The sequence below is a fragment of the Oppia nitens genome, unplaced genomic scaffold (genome assembly GCF_028296485.1).
Source record: "Oppia nitens isolate AA-2021 unplaced genomic scaffold, nextdenovo-longstitch-racon4-pilon3 scaffold4_pilon_pilon_pilon, whole genome shotgun sequence".
Classification (NCBI taxonomy): domain Eukaryota; kingdom Metazoa; phylum Arthropoda; class Arachnida; order Sarcoptiformes; family Oppiidae; genus Oppia; species Oppia nitens.
Genome location: NW_026533232.1, coordinates 1309934 through 1332531, shown reverse-complemented (window position 1 = coordinate 1332531; position 22598 = coordinate 1309934). Strand labels below are relative to the sequence as shown.

Here is a 22598-nt window from a genome sequence, read left to right as displayed (position 1 = left end):
ATTATTAAGTAATATGTATTTTAAACTATTTTAAATGACAATATATTTTTGTGAAATTATTTATAAAATGATATATTTTTGCTTATTTAATAAAATAATTAATTGTTTTGTGTTTAACTATTATATAAATTATAATTTTTTAAAAACATTATTATTGGACAAACTATTACAGCATAACATATGAATTGTATTTATTATATTTTGAAACAATGTTTTGAAAACAAACTGAAAGTCAGATAATAATTGTTTTGATTTTAATTATGTTTTAATAATATTTATATTAAAAATAATGTCATTATTATTAAGTGATAACCCATTGTGTGATTTAAGTCGATATCAATTGTATTCAATGGTTAACGCATTGAGACGTGAAGTCCAGTGTTTGACAAATGATTTATTAAGATATCAATTGTTGACAAAAAAGTTACAAAAATATCAGCAATTTATTGAATCAATTGATGAAACAATTGATGAAAACTTAATTAAGAAAGAAATTGATTCACTGATTGTCACCAAAAGCTGTTCCGTGTCTTTAAAGACATTCAAAAATGAAAAAAATTTCAGTCAATTAAACGGTATTTTAATTTATTTTAGTAATTATTATATGATTTATATTTTTTATTATACAATTAGATCTGAAATCAATTGATTGTCAAACATGTATTGAATTACGAGATGATTGGACACAAACTGATGATAACTCTAAACATATCATTGAATTAAATAATGAAGTCATTGAAGACATTGATTGCAATAAAAGTTATTTGACAACTAATATATCGGAAGTTTTTAATGCAAATTGTGATACAATTACTGATAATAGGGATCGACTATTAAACGATGATATTGTTGTTGTGGATGAAAACTGTATCGACATTAGTGGTGATAATAAAAATCAATTACAATGTGATCAACAAGTTGTTGGCCAACCATCAAATGGTTATACATTAACAACTAATGGATCAATCAATTCTACTAACAATGATTGTGACAGTAATGATGACATATTTGATGAATATATCGATGAATGTTGCGATGATTCAGATGAAGATAATTATAAAAAGAATAATAAAAAGAATAAGAAGAAGAAGTTAAATACTGATAATAATAATAATTTAAACAAAAATGTGGATCAAGTGAACAGTACAGTAGATACTAATAATACCAGTGATAATAGTAGTGGTGATCAACAACAGCTTATCTGTTTGTGGAAGGATTGTTGTAAAGTGTTTACCACTTTTGATAAGTATTCAGATCATATACGAAGACATGGATCAGAACATAGTCTTACCGTTAGGCCATTCCGTTGTCAATTAGGTGACTGTTGTTCATCATTTAAAGTGAGATGTGATCTTACGAGACATATAATGAAATGTCATTTAGACACATATCGGTGCGATTACAAGGGCTGCTCATACAAGACTGGCCACAAGAAACTGTTTATATCCCATCAAAGCAGTCATTCAACGGTCAAATCAGTCAAATGTGACTACAATGGCTGCAATGCAATGTTCAAATCGGAAACTAATCGTAAACAACATCAACTCTCTATACACCCTGACATGTGGCCAGACGTGCCGTGGCGTAAGTGTCCGTACGCCGGGTGTGCGTATAAAACCAAATATTCAGACAATATGTACAATCATAAGAAACGACACACCAGACCACATAAATGTGATGAATGTGGTAAAGGGTTTAACGATAATAATGTATTACAAGCACATCGGCGCACACATAACAGTGCTCTTAAGTTCGGGTGCGATTGGCCCGGTTGTGAGCGACTTTTTGCCCGCAAACAAGTACTGGCCAGACATTTGAATTCACATACCGGCCAAAAGATATACCGATGTGATTGGCCAGACTGTGATAAACAGTATGTGGTCGAGGGATCACTAGCTCTGCATAAAATGCGTACTCATAAGGGTTGGTCTGAATATCGGTGCCATTGGCCGGCCTGTGATTATCAGACAACTAATACCATACGATTTACATATCATATGCAAAAACATGACGGATCAGTACCGGTATATGAATGCCAATCAATTGACTGCAACTATAAGACCAAAATGAAAGACGCGTTTGATATACATATGAAAACTAAACATAATTAATGATATATTTACTGTAATTAACATATAATTAGATAAATAATTTTTATACTATTTGTAAATTCAATTTTTAATTCCATATTTAAGTCATTTAATACTTTTAATACATTTGATAATTATTTTTGTTTTTATACTTTTTTATTTGGATAAACATAAATAATTTTTTAATTTATTTTAATTATATAAATAAATATTTAGTTATATATATTATATCAAACATTAATATATTTACGTTATAGATAATTGTATTAATAGACGTATATATTTGTAGGTAAATGAATATACAGTTTCTTATTATATAAAATACCTGTATTTCAATATACAGTATAAAAAAGCGCGCATTTATACAATAAAGTAAATACAGGTAAATAATAAATCAGTCTATAATTTAATAGTAACTTAAAATATTATACAATAACTTTGAATTAATATACATTTATTATAAAATATCAGTTTAAAAACAATGTGTGAATTAACTAATAATCAGTTGAATCTAATGATTAAAACATCAAAACATAAAGTGAATAATTTGATAAACAATTTACTAAAATATCAATTTTTGTCAAAAAAGTTGGAAAAATATCACCAATCAATTGAATCATCATTTGATGAAACAATTGATAAAAACTCTATGAATATAGATATTAATTCAGTGATTGTCACCCAAAACTGTTCCGTCTATTTGAGTAACACTACAACTAATAGTCAAGTTGTCAGTACTACTACTACTGATGAAGTCAGTGATAATAGACTGTTTCGGTGGTCAATAGATAGCTGTTGTAAGAAATTTACAAAAAAATGTCAACTCATAGAACACCAGAAGAATTGTCACATAGACTTCAGTCAAGTCAGTGATTATGACAACTGTTATGACACAGAATCAGATAATGTGTCGGCAATTATTGAAAAAGATAAACATATCAATCATATAAAAGACGGTAATATTGTAAAGAAAACTAAATTAGCGCTCAGAGATTGTCAACTTAATGAAGTAGATCCCGACAAATACAAACCTAACCGGGTGTTAGTCGAAACTAATGGAAACTACAAGTGCACTGAAAATAACTGTACGAAAGTATTTGCAACAATCAATTATCTTAAGAAACATATTAATGTCTGTCATAGAGACAAATATAAATGTGATTACGATGGCTGTCATTACAAAACTGGTGATAAACAAGTTTATAAAACCCATAAAATTAATCATTCACTGGAAAAAACATTTAAATGTGATTACAATGGCTGTAAAACTTTCTACAAAAATTTACAGCACTTGCAATCACATAAACTATGCAAACATCCCGATCAATATCCAGACATACAGTGGATCCAATGTACACACACTGGATGTATGTTTAGATCAAAATCAAGTGCTGTTCTGATTAATCACAAAAAACGACACTTAAAACTATATAATTGCGATGAATGTGGAAAAAGGTATGGATGTAGTAGTAACTTAAAAGCACATTTGACAACACATAACAGTGCTCTTAAAATCAAGTGTGAGTGGCCGGGCTGTGACCGGCTCTATGGTGTTAAGTATCAGTTGGATGATCACATGAATACACATACCAATGAAAAGACATACCGATGCGATCATAATGACTGCAATAATATTGTATTCAAAACTGTTCGTATTATGCGATTGCATAATCTTAGCAAACATCCCGATGAATATCCAGACATACAGTGGCGGAAGTGTTCGTACACTGGCTGTACGTTTAGATCAAAAGCATCAACTCTTATGTTTGATCATAAGAAACGACACCTGAAGCCATACAAATGTAATGAATGCGGTAAACAGTTTTCAAGTGATAAATGTTTAAAATCACATTTGGCTACACATAACAGTGCACTTAAAATCGCTTGTGAATGGCCGGACTGTGAGCGCCGGTTTACAACTAAAGGAAAATTAAATGAACACATGAATAGTCATACGGCAGACAAGACATACCGATGCGATTGGCCCGACTGTGATAAGTCATACCATTTGAGAGCTGGACTTACGTCTCATATTAGAAGAACACATAATGGTAAGGCAGACTACCGGTGCCATTGGACAGGTTGTGATTATCAGACAACTAATTCAATACGATATCGATATCATCTACAAAAACATGACGGATCGGTACCGGTATATGAATGTCAAGCAATTGATTGCAACTTTAAAACAAAAATGAAAGATGCGTTTGATATACATATGAAAACTAAACACAATTGAATATATATATATATACTGTATATCAGGGTTGCTAAAGGTTTTCTATCTCAGAGGAGGGGGTAAATGGCAAAAATCTCGGGCGTATAGGAAGGGACAGTTTTTATTGAATTTTTGAATAACAATTTTTACCAAACTTTAGTAAATTCCCAATAAATTCCCTCTAAATTTTCTATAAATTCCCTATAAATTCTCTAAAATAAGAAAAATATTCCATATTCCCAAATTAATTCCTCAATACTCTCAAAATATTTTTTCAAACTAATAATATTTATAAATATATTTTTCTAAAATTTTAAAATAATTATTTTAAAAAATAGTTTAGAAAAAAATGAAGTTTTGCATAAAAATTATATAAAAGCTAAAAACAATTACAATAATTAATTATTTAATTAAATTATTTATAAGTTTATTAAATTTGCGTCAATTGAACTGATAAAAATTGATTTTGTTATTAATATCTTACTTTTTAATTTATTTTTTAAACTTTATTTTAGAATTAGAATTTTATTTGTAATATAAAAAATTTAAAAACTTTAAAAAAAATAATTTTATGATTATTTAGTTTTAAAAAAAATCCTAAATCATCTTAATTACATAGTTTATAAAAATAATTTAAATATTATTTATAAAAATTTTCAATCACCCCACCCACTCAAATTAAAAACATTGCACCGATTACGACAATTAGCATGTTTATTAATTTAGCATTTTGCACATTAGCACTAGCATTGCCAAACGTAATCCAAACAGTATCATTTATCTGGTTGACAATTGCATCATTAATCTGTTTAATTAAATTAGTATTTATTTCGTTGAGCATAGCATTATTGAACCAGGCAATTTGTTTTTCTAGTGTAGCATTAATATTTACTGCTACACTTGTTTGAACTATCTGGCTGATTTTTGGTTTAATATCCATATCGATTACCATGCTAATTTTATCATTTAGCATTCTATTGATTTCCGTATACAGTATATCTAATATACTATTTGTTAATTTTGATTCAATTTTATCTAGCAACAAATCGGTTAGATTTGAAAATATTTTTGAAATAATTTCATCAGGCAACAATTTGTCCAATTGTTTTGATAGTGTTCGATTAACCTGATCAATTTGTAGTACACTATCAATTTGTTTTATTAGTGTCTGATTAAAATGATCAATTATTTGGACAATTGTTTTATTTAATTGTGTAGTATAATTTTTACCAATTGAATCCAGTACATTGTCCAGTACAGTTATTTGATCAGTTAACATTTTGTCCATATGTGTACCAAGTTTATCTTTTAGCATATCAATTAATTGTCTAGCTTCATCAGCATAACTCATTAATGTAGTGTTTAATTTTGTAATCAATAAATTATCCAGATCACTGCCAATAGTTTTGTTAATTTGATTAACAAGCATATTACTAATTTCAATGCTCAATGTTTCATTGAAATGATCTAGTAGAATATTTGCTAAATCATTAGCAATTTTATCCGGGCTAATTGTCGACATTGGCACTACAGTAGTTGTAGTAGTAGTAGTGGGACTGGTAGTAGTAGTAGTACTGATCAAGCTAGATTTAGAAATAAATTGCCAGTTAAAACCAGAATATGTTTTAGATTCACTATTGCCTTCGCATTTAATATTGCCGCCATCCCTGGGCTCATAATTAGGACTATTGGGACCACCTAGGTTAGTATTGTTAGTATTATTTCAAAATATAAATTGATTAGAAACTTACAATTTAATCAGTTATCAATATTATTGTATAATATACTGAAAAATGTAAAAACTAATTATTTATTTTTTTTAATTTTTAAAAAACAAGATTCTTCCTCTAAAATAATTACTTAAATAATATAAAATAAATAAATAAATATATTTAGTTATACCACAATCGGCATTATAGATCCAATAGTATCTTGAATTGCTAGTTGACCTGGCTATAGCCACTTGGTGACTGTCTTTAGCATGGTCCATTTTGTAGTATCCATTACTGTTGGGATTAGTCAGCCGATGCCAATATTTGATATCATTACTATCCAATGGTCCCGGAGCTGTACCCGTAAATTGATAGGCACCGAACCAAATCAGATATTTGCCACTGTATTGATTGCGTACAGCGTATTCAGTTTCGGTGTATATATCCAATCGGTTACCACTTTGCTTATCAATAATTTGTGTCGGATCTGACACGCAATTAAATTAGAAATAAATCAATCAATATTTATTAAGTGATTAGATTATTGAGTTTATTAATTAATATTAATTAACCTGATTGTATAAAACAAATTACTACAGATAATATTATTGAACTAATTAGAAAATTTTTATACATAATTTCATATATAAACAACATTATGTAAACTAATAGTAAATTTTAGTAATAAAGTATTAAAATAACTATATGTAAATTTCATATATAAAATTAATTTGCTTCTTTATATATAATATTAATATATAATTTACTATCAAGGTCTGGTTTTAACAAAATATTAATAATGTATTATATATTTTTTATTTATATAAATACTGTAAATACTAAATTTTTTATTTACTTTAATATTATATATATAAATGTACCGGTACATTAATTATAGTAAAATTATTTATTATGCACCATAAGTTATACATTAAAATACAGTAATCTAATAAAAATCAATCTATTATTAAAATTATTTATTTCCTTTAGTATTATAACGCATTTGATGCTAATTATGCAATTTTTCTTTATTTTTGTTTATTTGAAAAAAATAATTAATAGTAATTAAGTAGAATACAGTATATACAGTAATAAAAACGGTTTAATATAATATTGATATTATTAGTAGAATTGTTATTTTAATTAAATATTAAATTTATTTTGTAATTATTAAAATAATTAATAACATTGAAATATTACTTGTAATCTTATTTATATACTGTATAATCGTTTTTAAGATGACAATAATAAAAACTAATGTTTTACTAATGATAAAAAAATAAAATATATTAAAATAATAAACTTCTAATGAATTACACTAGCATAATTTTTTTAAAATTAAAATTTAATTGTAAATTATTAATTAGAATAATAATATACCAGTATATTAATAAATATATAAACTAAAAAATAAATGTTTTTTTAATTTTTTAAATATTTTTTTAAAAAATTGTGTCTCTCATTAAATCTCATTAATATTTAAATTATTATTATTAAACACTATGAGCTCATTATTTAGTGTACTGTTAATGCTGGTGACTATTATTAATGAAAAACAAAATAATCACCAAAATGTTGAAAATATTAATATTGACAATATATACGGCCGAAAGTTTGACTACATTGTAGTGGGTTCGGGATCTGCCGGTGCTATAGTTGCCTATCGTTTGGCCGATGAAACCGGTGCTACAGTATTGCTGTTGGAAGCGGGCGGACCACAAACAATATACAATGATGTTCCCGGTTATATCATATTAATTAATTTATAAAAAACAATTATTTATTTTATATTAATATTATTGTATAATATTTAGCATTTAGAGGTGTAGTGGAAAGTGGTGTCCAAAACTGGAACTATCCGACCAATGGGAGCATACATTTGGATGCGGGACGAGTATTTGGCGGCTCGTCGGCCATCAACACAATGAACTACTATCGCGAGTCACCCGACTATTATCGTCTATGGGCTGACATTACTGGCCTACAAGAGTGGACTTTTGACAAAGTGTTGCCCTATTTTCTCAAATCGGAAAACAATTTGGACGCAAAACTGGTGGCCAAATATCCACAATATCATCGCACAGGTGGTAGAGTATCGGTGAGCACTATTCAACCAATTGAATTGTTGCAAAAAGTTTTGATTAGCGCCCAAAAGTTTGGCCTCAAGTCAACATTAGGTGATCCGAGACAATCTATGGGTACAACTGTTTTCCAGAAAACTACTGATGCAAATGGAAATAGGGTGTCAACGGGAACAGCATTTTTGGAAAATAATAAATTGAAAAATTTGAAAATTTTAGGCAACTCTTTGGTAACAAAAATTTTAATCAATAAGCAAAAACAGGCCATTGGTGTTGAGTTTTATCGTTCAGATAGAAAATATCGTGTGTTTGCCAATAAAGAAATTATTTTAAGCGCTGGCTCTTTAGGTACTTCCAAACTGTTGATGTTGTCGGGTGTGGGACCCAGAGATCATTTGCAACAGTTAGGCATACCTGTGATCGCCGATCTAAATGTTGGTCGCAATTTTCTATCACCACTGGCAACTATGATGACTTTCGATATCATCAATCAATCAATGGTTGAACAACAAACTGATTCGCTGGACAATATAATAGACTTTTTTATCAACCATACCGGTCCGCTAACCTATAGTGCCTTATCGGCTCTGATATGTTTTCCTGAACTGGCCTACAATCAGACATATCCTGAACTGAGCAATGGTTGTCTGATGACACGTACTGGCCAACAAGGCAATCGTACTATACTATACTTTCTAACAATATTGAGGCGCCCGAAAGCAACTGGACGTATAGAACTGGTATCCAGTGATCCATTTACCGAACCCATTGTAAACATGTGTTTAGTATGTCAGAACAGTGATGTCGATAACTTAGTGAAGATAATTAAACTGGCCATACCTATATTTACCAGTCCATATATGAAACAGTATATAAGAATCAATTCACCGATTGCTGGCTGTACTCCCTGTGCGGACAACTATTTTTGTGATGACTATTTGAGATGTCTTGTACTAAATCGTCACAACATACCCGGGCCAATGGGTGGCTGTCGGTTAGGTGTATCGTCAGAGTCGGGCGCTGTTGTTGACAAAAACTTCCGAGTGTTTGGTATAAATCGGCTGCGAGTGATTGACTCGAGTCTGATACCAGTGCCCGTTGAACAGGGAAATGCCATATCAATGATGATCGGCGAATACGGTGCCCATACTGTCATTAATAGCTAATTATTTATATTCTAACTGTTATACAATAATAATAATAATTATAAAATTATATTATATTTTTTTAAATTCTATATTATATATATATATATATATATATATACAGTATATATATATATATATATATACTGTTTATACACTTTATTTATTTAAATAACAATATTTTATTAAATTGTAATTATAAAATAAATATTTTAAATAAATTATAATTATAGTATTTTATTTAAATGATTGAAAAATACTAATTAATAAAGTAATACTAAATTACTAACTTAATAGTATTTTAAATAATAATTTAAAATTGTTATTACAGTAATACGGTATATTGTATTTTTATACTAATATTTGACAATATTAATAATTTTATTTATTTTTGATAACAGTATCGGCTCCATACTCGCCAATCATCATTGATATGGCATTTCCCTGTTCACTGGGTACCGGTATTATACTTGAGTCAATCACTCGTAGCCCATGTACACCAAATACTTTGAAATTTTTATCGACAACAGCACCGTTGTCTGGTGAGACACCCATACGACAGCCACCCATTGGCACAGGTAGTATAGTTCTTTTTTGTAAAATACATCGGATATATTGATAGCAAAAATAGTTACCATTACAAGGATAACAGTCAGCAATGGCATTAATTTTGATATACTTTTTCATATGGGAACTGGTGAATATAGGTAAAGCCAATTTAATTACCTTGATCAATTTATCAATATCACTTTTATGGCACAGTTTACATATTTTAACAATTGGAGAGGTAAATGGATTACCCGATGTCAGTTCAATGCGGCCACTAGTTTTCGGGTGTTTCAGTATTACTATGAAGAACAATACAATACGATTGCCCAATAGGCCGGTACGAGCCATTACACATCCATTACTGAGCTCGGGATATGTGCGACTGTAGGCTAGTTCAGGAAAACAGATAATAGTTGACTGATTATAACCAAGTGGACCGGTATGTCGGATATAGTAATCAACAAAATTGTTAAAAGTATTTGTTGGCGCCATAACCATAGATTGATTAATAATGTCGAAAGTCATAATAATTCCCAATGAATGAACAAAATTGTGGCCAACTTTTACATCAGTGATCACAGATATTCCAAACTGTTTTAAGTGATCCCTGGGTCCCACACCCGACATCATTAACAGTTTGGGACTGCCTATAGAGCCGGCGCTTAGAATAATCTCTTTGTTGGCAAACACTCGATATTTTCTATCTGAACGATAAAACTCAACACCAATGGCCTGTTTTCGCTTATTGAATATAATTTTTGTTACCAAAGAGTTTCCTAAAATATTAAGATTTTTCAAACAGTTATTTTCCAAAAATGCTGTTCCCGTTGATACTCGACTTCTATTAGCATCAATAGTATTCTGCAAAACTGCTGTACCCATAGGTTTCCTTCCGTCACTAAATGTTAACTTATGGCCAAACAATTGGGCGCTTATCAGCAACTGTTTCATCATAGCATTTGGTTGACTACTGGTCACTGTTACTCTACCGCCCCGACGATGATATCCAGGACTATTGGTCACCAATTTCTGATCTAAATTGTTTTCCGATTTAAGAAAATAAGGCAAAACATTATCATAACTCCAAACATTGCTGAGACCAGTGATGTCAGCCCATAGGCGATAATAGTCGGGTGATTCGCGATAGTAGTTCATTGAGTTGATGGCCGACGAGCCGCCAAATACCCGACCGGCGGCAATCTGGTCGTTCTCTGTGGACGTATAGTTCCAGTTTTGGACACTATTTTCTACTTTATCTTGAAAAGCTATATAATCATAAAAAAATAAAATAATAATTATTATTATAAATATATGTTTTACTAAATATTTAATTATGATTAAAATTTGCCTGGAATATCATTATTGAAATTTTGTTGTCCGCCCGCCTCCAACAGCAACACTGTAGCACCGGTTTCATCGGCCAAACGATAGGCAACTATAGCACCGGCAGCACCGGCACCCACTACTATGTAATCAAACTTTTGGCCGTATATATTGTCAATATTAATATTTTCAACATTTTGATGATCATATTGTCTTTTATAAATGATAGCACTTATCAATAAAGATAAACTAAATAAAGATTTCATAATATTATGATAAAAATAATATATAATATATAAAATAATAAGTTATTTGTTATTTAATAAAAAGGAAGATATAATTACATTAATAGAAACATAAAAAATAAAAATTATTTAATTATATTTAGATAAATAATAATAAGTTCTTTATAAACTAATATATAAACTAAAATTCATTGATTTAAAAATTTTAGTTTAATCATTAAAAAAACAAAATTTTTGTATTAATGTTTTTTTAAAAAAAATTGTAATTATTTCACTAATCTAAAGTTATTAATTGTTATGTTTTTTAATCATTTTGTTATTTTGAAAAAAAACATTATATAAAGTCCATGAATTTATATAAAGTTATGCTAAATATATGCTAAATAAATAATAATTTATAAAACAAATTGACATACAAAAAAAACAAATTACTAAATTAAACTATTATCATAGTTTTTAATAATTATTGAATCATAAAATATTAATAAATATTATATATTATATATGATATTGATGTCAATAATTTCCGCTAATAAAAACCACTGTAAATATATATTAATAAATTAGAAAAAGCAGTAAATTTTTGTTAAACAAATAAAAAATAGTTTTTCTAAAAAAATAGACATTATAGTTCAAGGTTTTTCAAATATTTTATTTTATTTTCACATTTGTACTATTGATAAATAAATGTACTAAATATGTAATAATTATGTACTAAAATGTTATTTGTTTTAAATAATTTGTTGTTAACTAATTAGACGTAATCTATACCTAATAAATATTTTATTTATTTATTTTTTGAGTAAATATTATGTTTTTTTAAACAAAACAAAATTTAAATAACTTTTATATTAGTTTAAAATAATTAAGAAATTATTTGATTTTAGTTAGAAAAAATTTAATATAATTCTAAAATGATACAGTACAATTTATGTAGAAAATCACTTAATCATAAAAATAACAATTAATAATATTAAGATAAAATTATTATTTTCTACATCAAACAGTTTATACTATATAGTGTATAATTTAAATAAATTTACATTATAATATTATATTATATAATGTATAGTTTATGAAAATCAGTATTAATTTATTTTTTAAAAACTATTTTAATACTGTATAATTAATTATGTATATATTTTTTAATTTTTTTTATACAGCACAGATATACTATTATTTAAAACAAATAAATATTTCTATTAATTAAAATAAAATCAAAACCAAATTTATTTATTTTAAATATAAAATTAATAAAATGACCGAAAAATATTTAATAATATTACATAATTTATTATATATAAATTATTGAAAATTATTAAACATGATGTTTATCATATACGGGATTATTAGTTATTAGATTGACAGATCATAATACCTATGTTTAGAAATAAATTAATAATAATTAAAAAAAACATTTTTAGTGAAATATTCAGTATAAAAACAATTATGAATTAATAATACACTGAAATTTATATTTTTAAAAAATTATCATTAATAAAAACTTTCTATAAATTAGCTAAATTTTGCCTTTCGCAATTTGTAATTTAAATTTTAATTAAAAAATATACTAAATCACTAAAATAAGCAACAACTAAATGAGATAATTAAAAAAAAAATCCAACAAAATAAATTACAATTCATTCATTTTTAATAATTTAACAATTTATTTGACATATATGAATAATCTATATATAATAATATATAGTATATTAATATAGTAAAAAGTTTTATACTAACAGTATATAGAAATGATTTGAGTATTAATAACGCTATTAATTGGGGACACATTATTAAATTGTTAGTTTAAATTGACAATTAATTTGTAAATATAATGTGTTAACAATAGCGTTATTAATACTTAAATTAATTCTATAATAGTGTGACAAACTTTTATGACATATTATTATAATTTAATAAGTTTTAAAACTATATGAATCACAAATTATTCACAAAACTTATAATCAATAATAATTATAATTATGGCAGTTCTCAATGTGATATCAATAATTGGATTATCGATAATTGCCATAACTATTAAAAGACAATATGATCATCAAAATGTTGAAAATATTAATAAATTCAATGTTAATAATAAAAAATTTGATTACATTGTAGTGGGTGCCGGAGCTGCCGGTGCTATAGTGGCCTATCGTTTGGCTGATGAAACCGGTAGTACAGTATTGCTGTTAGAAGCGGGCGGTTCACAAAATCTATACAACGATATTCCCGGTTATATTATCGTATTTTAATGAAAACATTAATATTTTAGTTTTATAATAATTGTTTTTTTTATTAATTTAAAATTTATAATTAGCATTACAAGAAATAGTAGAAAATGGCGTTCAAAACTGGAAATATCCGACAAACGAGACCCAACATATAGACGCCGGTCGGGTATTTGGCGGCTCATCGGCCATCAACTCAATGAACTACTATCGCGAGTCACCCGAGTATTATCGATTGTGGACTGAAATTACTGGTCTGAGTGAATGGACTTTCGACAAAGTGTTGCCTTATTTTCTAAAATCGGAAAACAATTTGGACCATAAATTGGTGGCCGAAAATTCGGGTTATCATCGCACAGGCGGTAGAGTAACTGTGACAAGTAGTGAGTCAAATGCTATGATGAAACAGGTTATGATTGAAGCGGAAATGTTAGGCCATAAGAAAACGTTTGGTGACGGCAGGGAACCTATGGGTGCAGCAGTTTTGCAGAATACTATTGATACAAACAGAAGTCGGGTATCAACGGGAACAGCATTTTTGGAAAATAACTGTTTGAAAAATCTTAATATTTTAGGAAACTCTTTAGTAACAAAAATTATATTCAATAACCGAAAACAGGCCATTGGTGTTGAGTTTTCGCGTTACGGCAAAAAATATCTTGTTTTTGCCAACAAAGAGGTCATACTGAGCGTCGGCTCTATAGGCAGTTCCAAACTGTTAATGTTGTCGGGTGTGGGACCCAGGGATCACTTGAAACAGTTTGGAATATCTGTGATCACTGATCTAAATGTTGGCCACTATTTTGTCCATTCAATGGGAACTAATATGATTTTCGATATAATTAATCAATCTATGGTTATGGCGCCAACAAATACTTTTAAAAATGTTGTTGATTACTATATCCGACATACCGGTCCACTTGGTTATAATCAGTCAACGATAATCTGTTTTCCTGAACTGGCCTACAGTCGCACATATCCCGATCTCAGTAATGGATGTGTAATGGCTCGCACCGGTCTATTGGGCAATCGTACAGTTTTGCAATTCTTAGCCTTTCTTAGACGCCCGAAAACTATTGGCCACATTGAACTGACATCGGGTAATCCATTTACCGCGCCTATTGTCAAAACATGCAAACTGTGCCATAAAAGTGATATTGATAACTTAGTCAATGTAATTAAATTGGCTTTACCTATATTCACCAGTGACCACATGAAACAGTATATTAAAATCAATGCCATCGCTGACTGCTATCCTTGTAATGGTAACTATTTTTGCGATCAATATCTCCGATGTATTGTACAAAAAAACACAAAATTACTGATACCATTGGGAGGCTGTCGTATGGGTGTCTCACCAGACAACGGTGCTGTTGTCGATAAAAATTTCAAAGTATTTGGTGTACATGGACTACGAGTGATTGACTCAAGTATAATACCGGTGCCCTGTGAACAGGGAAATGCTATATCAATGATGATTGGCGAATACGGAGCCCATACTGTAATTGAAAATAAATAAAAATATTAATTTTTTTTTGTAAATTGTCTAAATTAGTAATTAATAAACATATTTAAATACATATTAAAAATAAATAATGCAAAACATATTATTAAATAAATAGATAAACTTTTTTTAAAATTTTATTTTTATTTGTTAAAACTCGACTTCTATTAGAATTCTGACTATTGGTCACCAATTTGTTGTCTAAATTGTTTTGTAAATTGTAAAAAAATAATGCAAAACATTATCATTACTCCAATAATTGCTGACAACAGTGATGTCAGCCCAGAGCCCCCATAATAGTTAGGTGTGATTACCGAAAGTAGTCCGTTGTGTTGATGGACTACGAGCCGCCAAATATCCGACTTCCGTCAATCTGGTCACTACTCTCGTAGGACGGTAAAGTTTTCGGACACTGCCCCTGGTTTGATATGCTAATTAAATTAGATATAATTAAGATTGAAATAGCAGTTATATTTATATTATTTACATTGATATTTTTAACACTATGGTAATCATTTTGTTTGTTTTTTAAATACAATCGTAATTATCATTAATCACACATTAATTAAGGATTTTATTTTGTTTAAAGACTTCAAATTATATTTAATTATTATAAAGTTTAGCTTTATTATTATTATTAATAATAATAATATATGCAAACATTTAAAATTAATATATAAATTTAAATAATAAATTTTATAATAGTTATATTGATAATATAAGAATTATATTTCAAAAAAAAATTACTTAAATATTGATAATAAATTAGTGTTATTTTATTAGGTAATATAGTGTAATTTTTTTTAATATTTGCATTTTTTGGTATAAGTTTTAAACATTAAAGTTCAAGGTTTTCAAATACTATACTGTACTAAAATATGATATAAAAAAAAGTATAAAATTATAAGTTATTAAACTATGAAATTTTATTATTATTGTTATCTAATTAGACATATAATATACCTAAAAAATATTATTATTATTTTTTCTATTAGATATTATAGTTTATATGCACAATAAAATTAAGTCTACACTATTTGAAAAAATTATATTAAATTTTAATATTACATTGAGCAATTTAATATAATTTAAAAAATACTATTTATGAAGAAAATCACTTACCTAATTATAAAAATAATTATTTTAATTAAATATATTTAAAGTTATATAAAAATAACAAAAAAATTAAACAAAAAAGGGACTATTATTTTAAATTGTTTGAATAATGAATATTAAAGAATATGTTTATTTATATATTTTAATATAAAACTTTTAATGTTAAATATTGCTATTTTTACATTAACAACAAAAAAATATTGCAAAATACTAATTTATTTATTAAATAAAAAATACTGGAAATTATTAAAACATGTTTTTTTGGGGATACGGGATATACCGGTGCAATAGTTTGAGCTATTGTTTGACCGATGAAACCTATAAAAGCTATGTCTAGACATAATTTAATTAATAATTTATGAAATTTAATAAAACAATTTAAGTACAATATTCAGTATAATAATTATTATAAATTAATAATACACTGAAATTAAAAAAAATATCAAAAAAATATTATTAAAAAAATATTGTTTCATATATTTTAGACAGATTTAAGCATATATTTATAATAATTAGAAAAATAAACTTAATTTGAGTTTTATGCTAACTTTGTATTTAATGTACAAAGTAGTTAAAAGTGTTTAAATATATAATAGTGGTTTTAGTATTTTTAATTGTATACAATAACTTAGTTATTAAATTACTGTAAATAACTCAAAAAATTAACATTAATCTTAAGTAGGTGTCAGAAAAATATTATTTAAATATTTTTAAAATAAAAAAATAGTAAACAAAAAATATATTTAATAATGCAAATTTTCTAGAGATTATTTAATTAAACATCACCTAAAAACTTACTAAATCACTAAAATAAACAACAGTGATTAATTAAAAAAAAAGTTACAATACATTTAATACTAATAGTATCATATGTAAAATATTGTATTATTATTAGAGTTCGGGCAACTTTCCAAGTAAGGAATGTTCCCGAATAAAATCCCTCCAATTTTCCCGGATTTCATTGAAATATTTTTAACAAATAAAAAATTTGAATTCAATGAATTTAGTGATACTATTTAACAATAACAATCAAAATACAATACAATAGAAGATTTGTTTTTTCAAATCTTATAATTAAAAATTTGTTGTTTAGTGTTCAATAAAGTGATAACATAAAGAAATAAATTTTCTGGTAATTTTCAGGGAATAGTATAAATCGGGAACTTTTTGGTTATAAAACGATGAATGGAATTTGCTCGAACCCTAATAATCAAATATATACTGTATATATATATATATATAGTATTTAATATATTACAATATATATTACTGGATTGTTGTACTTTTTCTGCACTTTTTTTATATTTTAATTATTTAATAAATATATTTTACAAATTATTATAATTATGGCGACTCTCAATGTAATATCAATAATTGGCATATCGTTAACGATAATTTCTATAACTAATAAAAAACAATATGATCATCAAAATGTTGAAAATATCAATATATTAAATGTTAAGAATAGAAAATTTGATTACATAGTAGTGGGTGCCGGAGCTGCCGGTGCTATAGTGGCCTATCGTTTGGCTGATGAAGCCGGTAGTACAGTATTGCTGTTAGAAGCGGGTGGACCACAAAATCTATATAACGATATTCCCGGTTATATCTTATTCAATGAAATAAAATAATATTTTAATTAAAAAGATTTATTAATATTTTTTTTGTTAATTTATAATCAGCATTACAAGACAAAGATGAATATGCCGTTCAAAACTGGAAATATCCGACAAACGAAAGCAACCAGATTGCCGGTGGTCGGGTATTTGGCGGCTCATCGGCCATCAATTCAATGAACTACTATCGCGAGTCACCCGAGTATTATCGTTTGTGGACTGAAATTACTGGTCTGAGTGAATGGACTTTCGACAAAGTGTTGCCTTATTTTCTAAAATCGGAAAACAATTTGGACCATAAATTGGTGGCCGAAAATTCGGGTTATCATCGCACAGGCGGTAGAGTGACTGTAACCAGTAGTGAATCAAATGCAATGATGAAACATTTGATGATTGGTGCGGAAATGTTAGGCCATAAGAAAACGTTTGGTGACGGCAGAGAACCTATGGGTGCAGCAGTTTTGCAGAATACTATTGATACAAACAGAAGTCGGGTATCAACAGAAAAGGCGTTTTTGGAAAATAATAAATTAAAAAATTTTAAAATTTTCGGCAACTCTATGGTCACAAAAGTTATTTTCAATAACCAAAAACAGGCCACTGGTGTTGAGTTTTCGCGTTACGGCAGAAAATATCGTGTTTTTGCAAACAAAGAGGTCATACTGAGCGCCGGCTCTATAGGCAGTTCCAAACTGCTAATGCTGTCGGGTGTGGGACCCAGGGATCACTTGAAACAGTTTGAAATTCCTGTTGTTGCCGATCTCAATGTTGGTCACAATTTTGTTTTTCCATTGATTGCGATTATAACTTTTGATATTATCAATCAATCGATGGTTGAGCCGCCGACCGAAACAATCGATCATTTAATCGATTACTATATTAGACATACCGGTCCACTCGGTTATAACCAGTCAACGATTATCTGTTTTCCCGAACAAGCCTACAGTCAATCATATCCCGAGCTCAGTAACGGTTGTCTACTAGCACGCACTGGTCTAGTGAACAACCGTATGACTTTGTTTGCCATAGCGGTAGTTCGGCGCCCGAAAACAACAGGCCGTATTGAACTGGTTTCCAATGATCCATTCAAAGCACCCGTAGCTAAAACATGCACAGTTTGCGATAGCACTGATGTTGATAAAATGGTTAAAGTATTTAAATCAATTATTCAATTATATACCAGTCCCTATATGAGACAGTTTATCCAATTCAATCCGATTGGCGGTGGCTGTACTCCCTGTGCCGGTGATAACTATTCATGCGATGACTATCTGCGGTGTATTGTCAAGAAATACACATCTCCTGCACTATCAATGGGCGGGTGTCGTATAGGTGTGTCTCCAGAGACGGGCGCTGTTGTCGACAAAACTTTCCGTGTTTTTGGTGTACAACGACTGCGAGTGATTGACTCGAGTATAATACCGGTTCCCACTGAACAGGGAATGACCATTTCGATGATGATCGGCGAATACGGTTCCCATACTGTTATTAATGGCTTTTAATAATAATAATAATAATAATTTTATTAATATACTGTTTTATAATCTATGATTATATATACTAAATACTATTAAGCTATTTAGTTTTATCTAAAATATACTGTACATTTAAAACACTTTTATAGATAAATAAGTTACTTAAATAAAAATTAATGTATAATTGTGTTATATATTTTCAAATTTTATTTAGGATTTAACATTTTTTCAATTAGTTTTAGTATTACACTAAATTACATTATAGTTTATAAATTATTCATAATTGGAAAAACATTGGGTTAACATTTTATCAAAAAAAAAAATCACTCAAACATAATAATATTTTTTTATAAAAAAAATAATTATTGTATTATAAATACTGTATGATTAATGCACTGTACTGTATAACAATTCATGCAAAACATGTTATATTAATATTGAATAAATTTATACAAACCATTATTAATATTATGTTTAAACATTTAAAAAAAAATTTAGTCAATTACTGTGTATAAAGTAATATCAATGATATTAATATATTAGTTATTAAAATTATTTATTATTAATATTTAATTGTTTTTTTTGTTGTTGATTTTTTTCTAGTATTATGTGTAAAACACTAGGTTTTAATAAAATAATTGCAGTCGTGTTTTAATTATATTTAATATAAACTTTATTTAAAAAACTTCATTAAAACTTAAATACATTAAATTATTGTTGTCTTTGAATAAAATGAGTGAAGAGTTAACTATAATAATAATAGTGACAATTGATGAGCACTTTAGGACCACTTTCTCAACACTGAAGTGCGTGACCTCAATAACTCACTATATATAGAGTGACCTATATTAGTGGACACTATGTTTAATTAATATAAGTTTGCATATCTTAAATGCAATACAATATATGGCAATATAAGCCGATAAAAGTAAAATTAGAAACATATGCATTAATATAATAAAATAATATAAATAGTAATACATTAGGATATTTTTATAACAATATTTTTGAATATAATTGTTAATTGATTTTGTAATTGTAATTGTATGTATCTATGTATGAATACAGTATATGTATAATATAATAAAACAATAAAATATCTTATATGTGTATATAGTGTTAAATGCATTGGTATGTATATGTAGTATTAGTGTTAAAAGCAATGCTATGTATTTATAGTGTTATAGTGTTAAAAGCATTGGTATGCGTGTGAGTAATACGGGTGACCATTGATGTCCAATTTTATCACCTTAACTGATTCATCCATAAAAATAACTGATACTATTTAAAACTATAAATATTAAACTACTTAAATATAAAAAATAATTTCAATCGGCCACCGGCTAAGGGCAGTTATGCAACTTTTAATTTATGTAAAATACAAAAATGTTGTATATCTTACATATGTTTTATGTTTATATATATAAGTCTCAAATAATATTGTATTAATTTTCTAATTTTTAACTAAAAGATTCACAATATGTAGCACTTGCTTAACCTGCGATACCATTTCCTACCAGAGCCTGATCTAACCTTATCGTCGGTAATGACTTTCTGGCGATTGATTTGTCGCACAATTTCTACAAAAATTTCCTCAACATTAACCCTATTCTTGGCCGACGACTCAGTGAACGGGCATTTGAGCTCATAGTTGGCCACACGAGCGCCGGCAAACTTGCTAACCACCCGTTCCTCATCGTCGAGATCACATTTGTTGCCCACCAGCACAATGGGTACATCGTCTCGGTCTCTAATGTCAATAATTTCATTGCAAATATTTTGGGCGTCCTGAAAGGAGGTCTCCGATGTTATTGAATAGACCAACACAAAGCCGTGAGCCTCGCTATAGTATCGGTCTCTCATTCCCAGTAACTGTTCGCTGCCCGCACTGTCCCATATGTCCAACAGATATCGGCGACCGTCAACTTCTAACCACTTTTTATATGTGTCCTCAATAGTCGGGTCGTAGTTTGACACAAATATACCTGTTTTGGTGGGTAAGTGCATATGTGTGTGTATGTGTGTATGTATTTGTTTATTTAATTAATAAGTTTATTAGTAAACAATTTATTTATTAATATTATTTAAATAAAATAAATTTACCTTGAACAAATTGAACAGTTAGTGCACTTTTGCCCACACCTGACGATCCCAAAACTATTATCTTATAATTGTTAGTGTTTTGAGTCATTGTTTTTTATGGTATTAAAAAAAAATTTAGTTAACAACAGACTGTCAGACTAGTCAACAGTGATATTAATTTTTTTTCAATAAATTTTATTTAATTGTCTGTCAATTGTTTAATATGAGTATTAGTAATTTAAAACCATAAATTATTTATTGAAAATATTTAATTACAGTATATTAATAATGTTAGTAGGTAAAAAAATAAACTTCATAATTAATTTATTAGTTATTATTTTTTTTGAACTACTGTATAAAATATTAATACTAAATTTATCAGTTTATTACAGCATATATATTTTTATATAGTATTTAAATTTCTAATTTAATTAAATTAGATTTATACCCTTATTATTAGTTAAAAACTAAGTTATTATAAATGTATTTTTTGATACTAAATCTTTTTTTTATCTTAATATACACTAATTTATCCACGAAAAACCTAATTTTTATTGTAATAATTAATTAATTTATTAGATTAACAATTTAATTTTTTAATTATATTTAATTTATATTTAATTATATAATGAAAAAATATCAATAAAATCATTTTCTTTTAAACTTATATTTTTGTAATTTTTATTATAAGATTTTAATGATATACTATGGCTTAGTATATTTAATGTAAAATAAAAAATATATTTTTATACTTTTCAATATAAATAAACAACAAATTAGCATATAGTATAAATTTATTTTTATTTTGTTAAATACTAATATTTTTTTTAATTATTAATAACTTTATTAATAATTATTTTTAATCTTATAAAATTGTATTGTTATCTACATTAGTATACTATAGTGTAATAAATTTACCATATATAATTTTCTAATTAAACTAAAATTAATTACATACAGGAAACATTATATATTGACTAAAAATTGATAATTTTACCTTACATGGATTTTATAAAATAATATAATAACAAAATTGATTAAATATTTTAGTATATGATATTTAAAGCAAATTATAGTACGTTATAATTTTTACTACAATTATGTTACATAATGTATTTAATACTATATATAAAAATATAGCAATAATAATAAAAAAAAATCAAAAATATAAGTATAATTATGTTGTTATTATTAATAATTTTTATTAATCTCAA

The 22598-nt window shown here is 27.3% G+C and overlaps 7 protein-coding genes across 7 annotated transcripts; 5 read left to right on the top strand and 2 right to left on the bottom strand.

The window, feature by feature from the left end:
- The first annotated feature begins 289 nt into the window (after positions 1 to 289).
- Positions 290 to 2111, top strand: LOC128960041 (zinc finger protein 626-like). The gene is made up of 3 exons (XM_054306103.1): positions 290 to 373; positions 440 to 575; positions 634 to 2111. Exons 1-3 carry the CDS (start codon positions 290 to 292, stop codon positions 2109 to 2111), a joined length of 1698 nt encoding a protein of 565 aa, XP_054162078.1.
- A 460-nt stretch (positions 2112 to 2571) lies between these two features.
- On the top strand, positions 2572 to 4329 carry LOC128960039 (zinc finger protein 84-like). The gene is made up of 2 exons (XM_054306102.1): positions 2572 to 2628; positions 2680 to 4329. The coding sequence occupies exons 1-2, from the start codon at positions 2572 to 2574 to the stop codon at positions 4327 to 4329; spliced, it is 1707 nt and encodes a 568-aa protein (XP_054162077.1).
- A 3193-nt stretch (positions 4330 to 7522) lies between these two features.
- LOC128960038 (ecdysone oxidase-like) lies at positions 7523 to 9267 on the top strand. The gene is made up of 2 exons (XM_054306101.1): positions 7523 to 7763; positions 7835 to 9267. Exons 1-2 carry the CDS (start codon positions 7523 to 7525, stop codon positions 9265 to 9267), a joined length of 1674 nt encoding a protein of 557 aa, XP_054162076.1.
- Positions 9268 to 9627: 360 nt separating this feature from the next.
- LOC128960037 (ecdysone oxidase-like) lies at positions 9628 to 11384 on the bottom strand. The gene is made up of 2 exons (XM_054306100.1): positions 11144 to 11384; positions 9628 to 11060 (listed from the first exon to the last, which is right to left on the bottom strand). The coding sequence occupies exons 1-2, from the start codon at positions 11382 to 11384 to the stop codon at positions 9628 to 9630; spliced, it is 1674 nt and encodes a 557-aa protein (XP_054162075.1).
- Positions 11385 to 13345: 1961 nt separating this feature from the next.
- Positions 13346 to 15110, top strand: LOC128960036 (ecdysone oxidase-like). The gene is made up of 2 exons (XM_054306099.1): positions 13346 to 13595; positions 13681 to 15110. Exons 1-2 carry the CDS (start codon positions 13346 to 13348, stop codon positions 15108 to 15110), a joined length of 1680 nt encoding a protein of 559 aa, XP_054162074.1.
- Positions 15111 to 17557: 2447 nt separating this feature from the next.
- Positions 17558 to 19329, top strand: LOC128960035 (ecdysone oxidase-like). The gene is made up of 2 exons (XM_054306098.1): positions 17558 to 17813; positions 17894 to 19329. Exons 1-2 carry the CDS (start codon positions 17558 to 17560, stop codon positions 19327 to 19329), a joined length of 1692 nt encoding a protein of 563 aa, XP_054162073.1.
- A 1446-nt stretch (positions 19330 to 20775) lies between these two features.
- LOC128960034 (ras-related protein Rap-1b-like) lies at positions 20776 to 21493 on the bottom strand. Its single transcript, XM_054306097.1, has 2 exons — positions 21406 to 21493; positions 20776 to 21287 (listed from the first exon to the last, which is right to left on the bottom strand). The coding sequence occupies exons 1-2, from the start codon at positions 21491 to 21493 to the stop codon at positions 20776 to 20778; spliced, it is 600 nt and encodes a 199-aa protein (XP_054162072.1).
- Positions 21494 to 22598: the final 1105 nt, after the last annotated feature.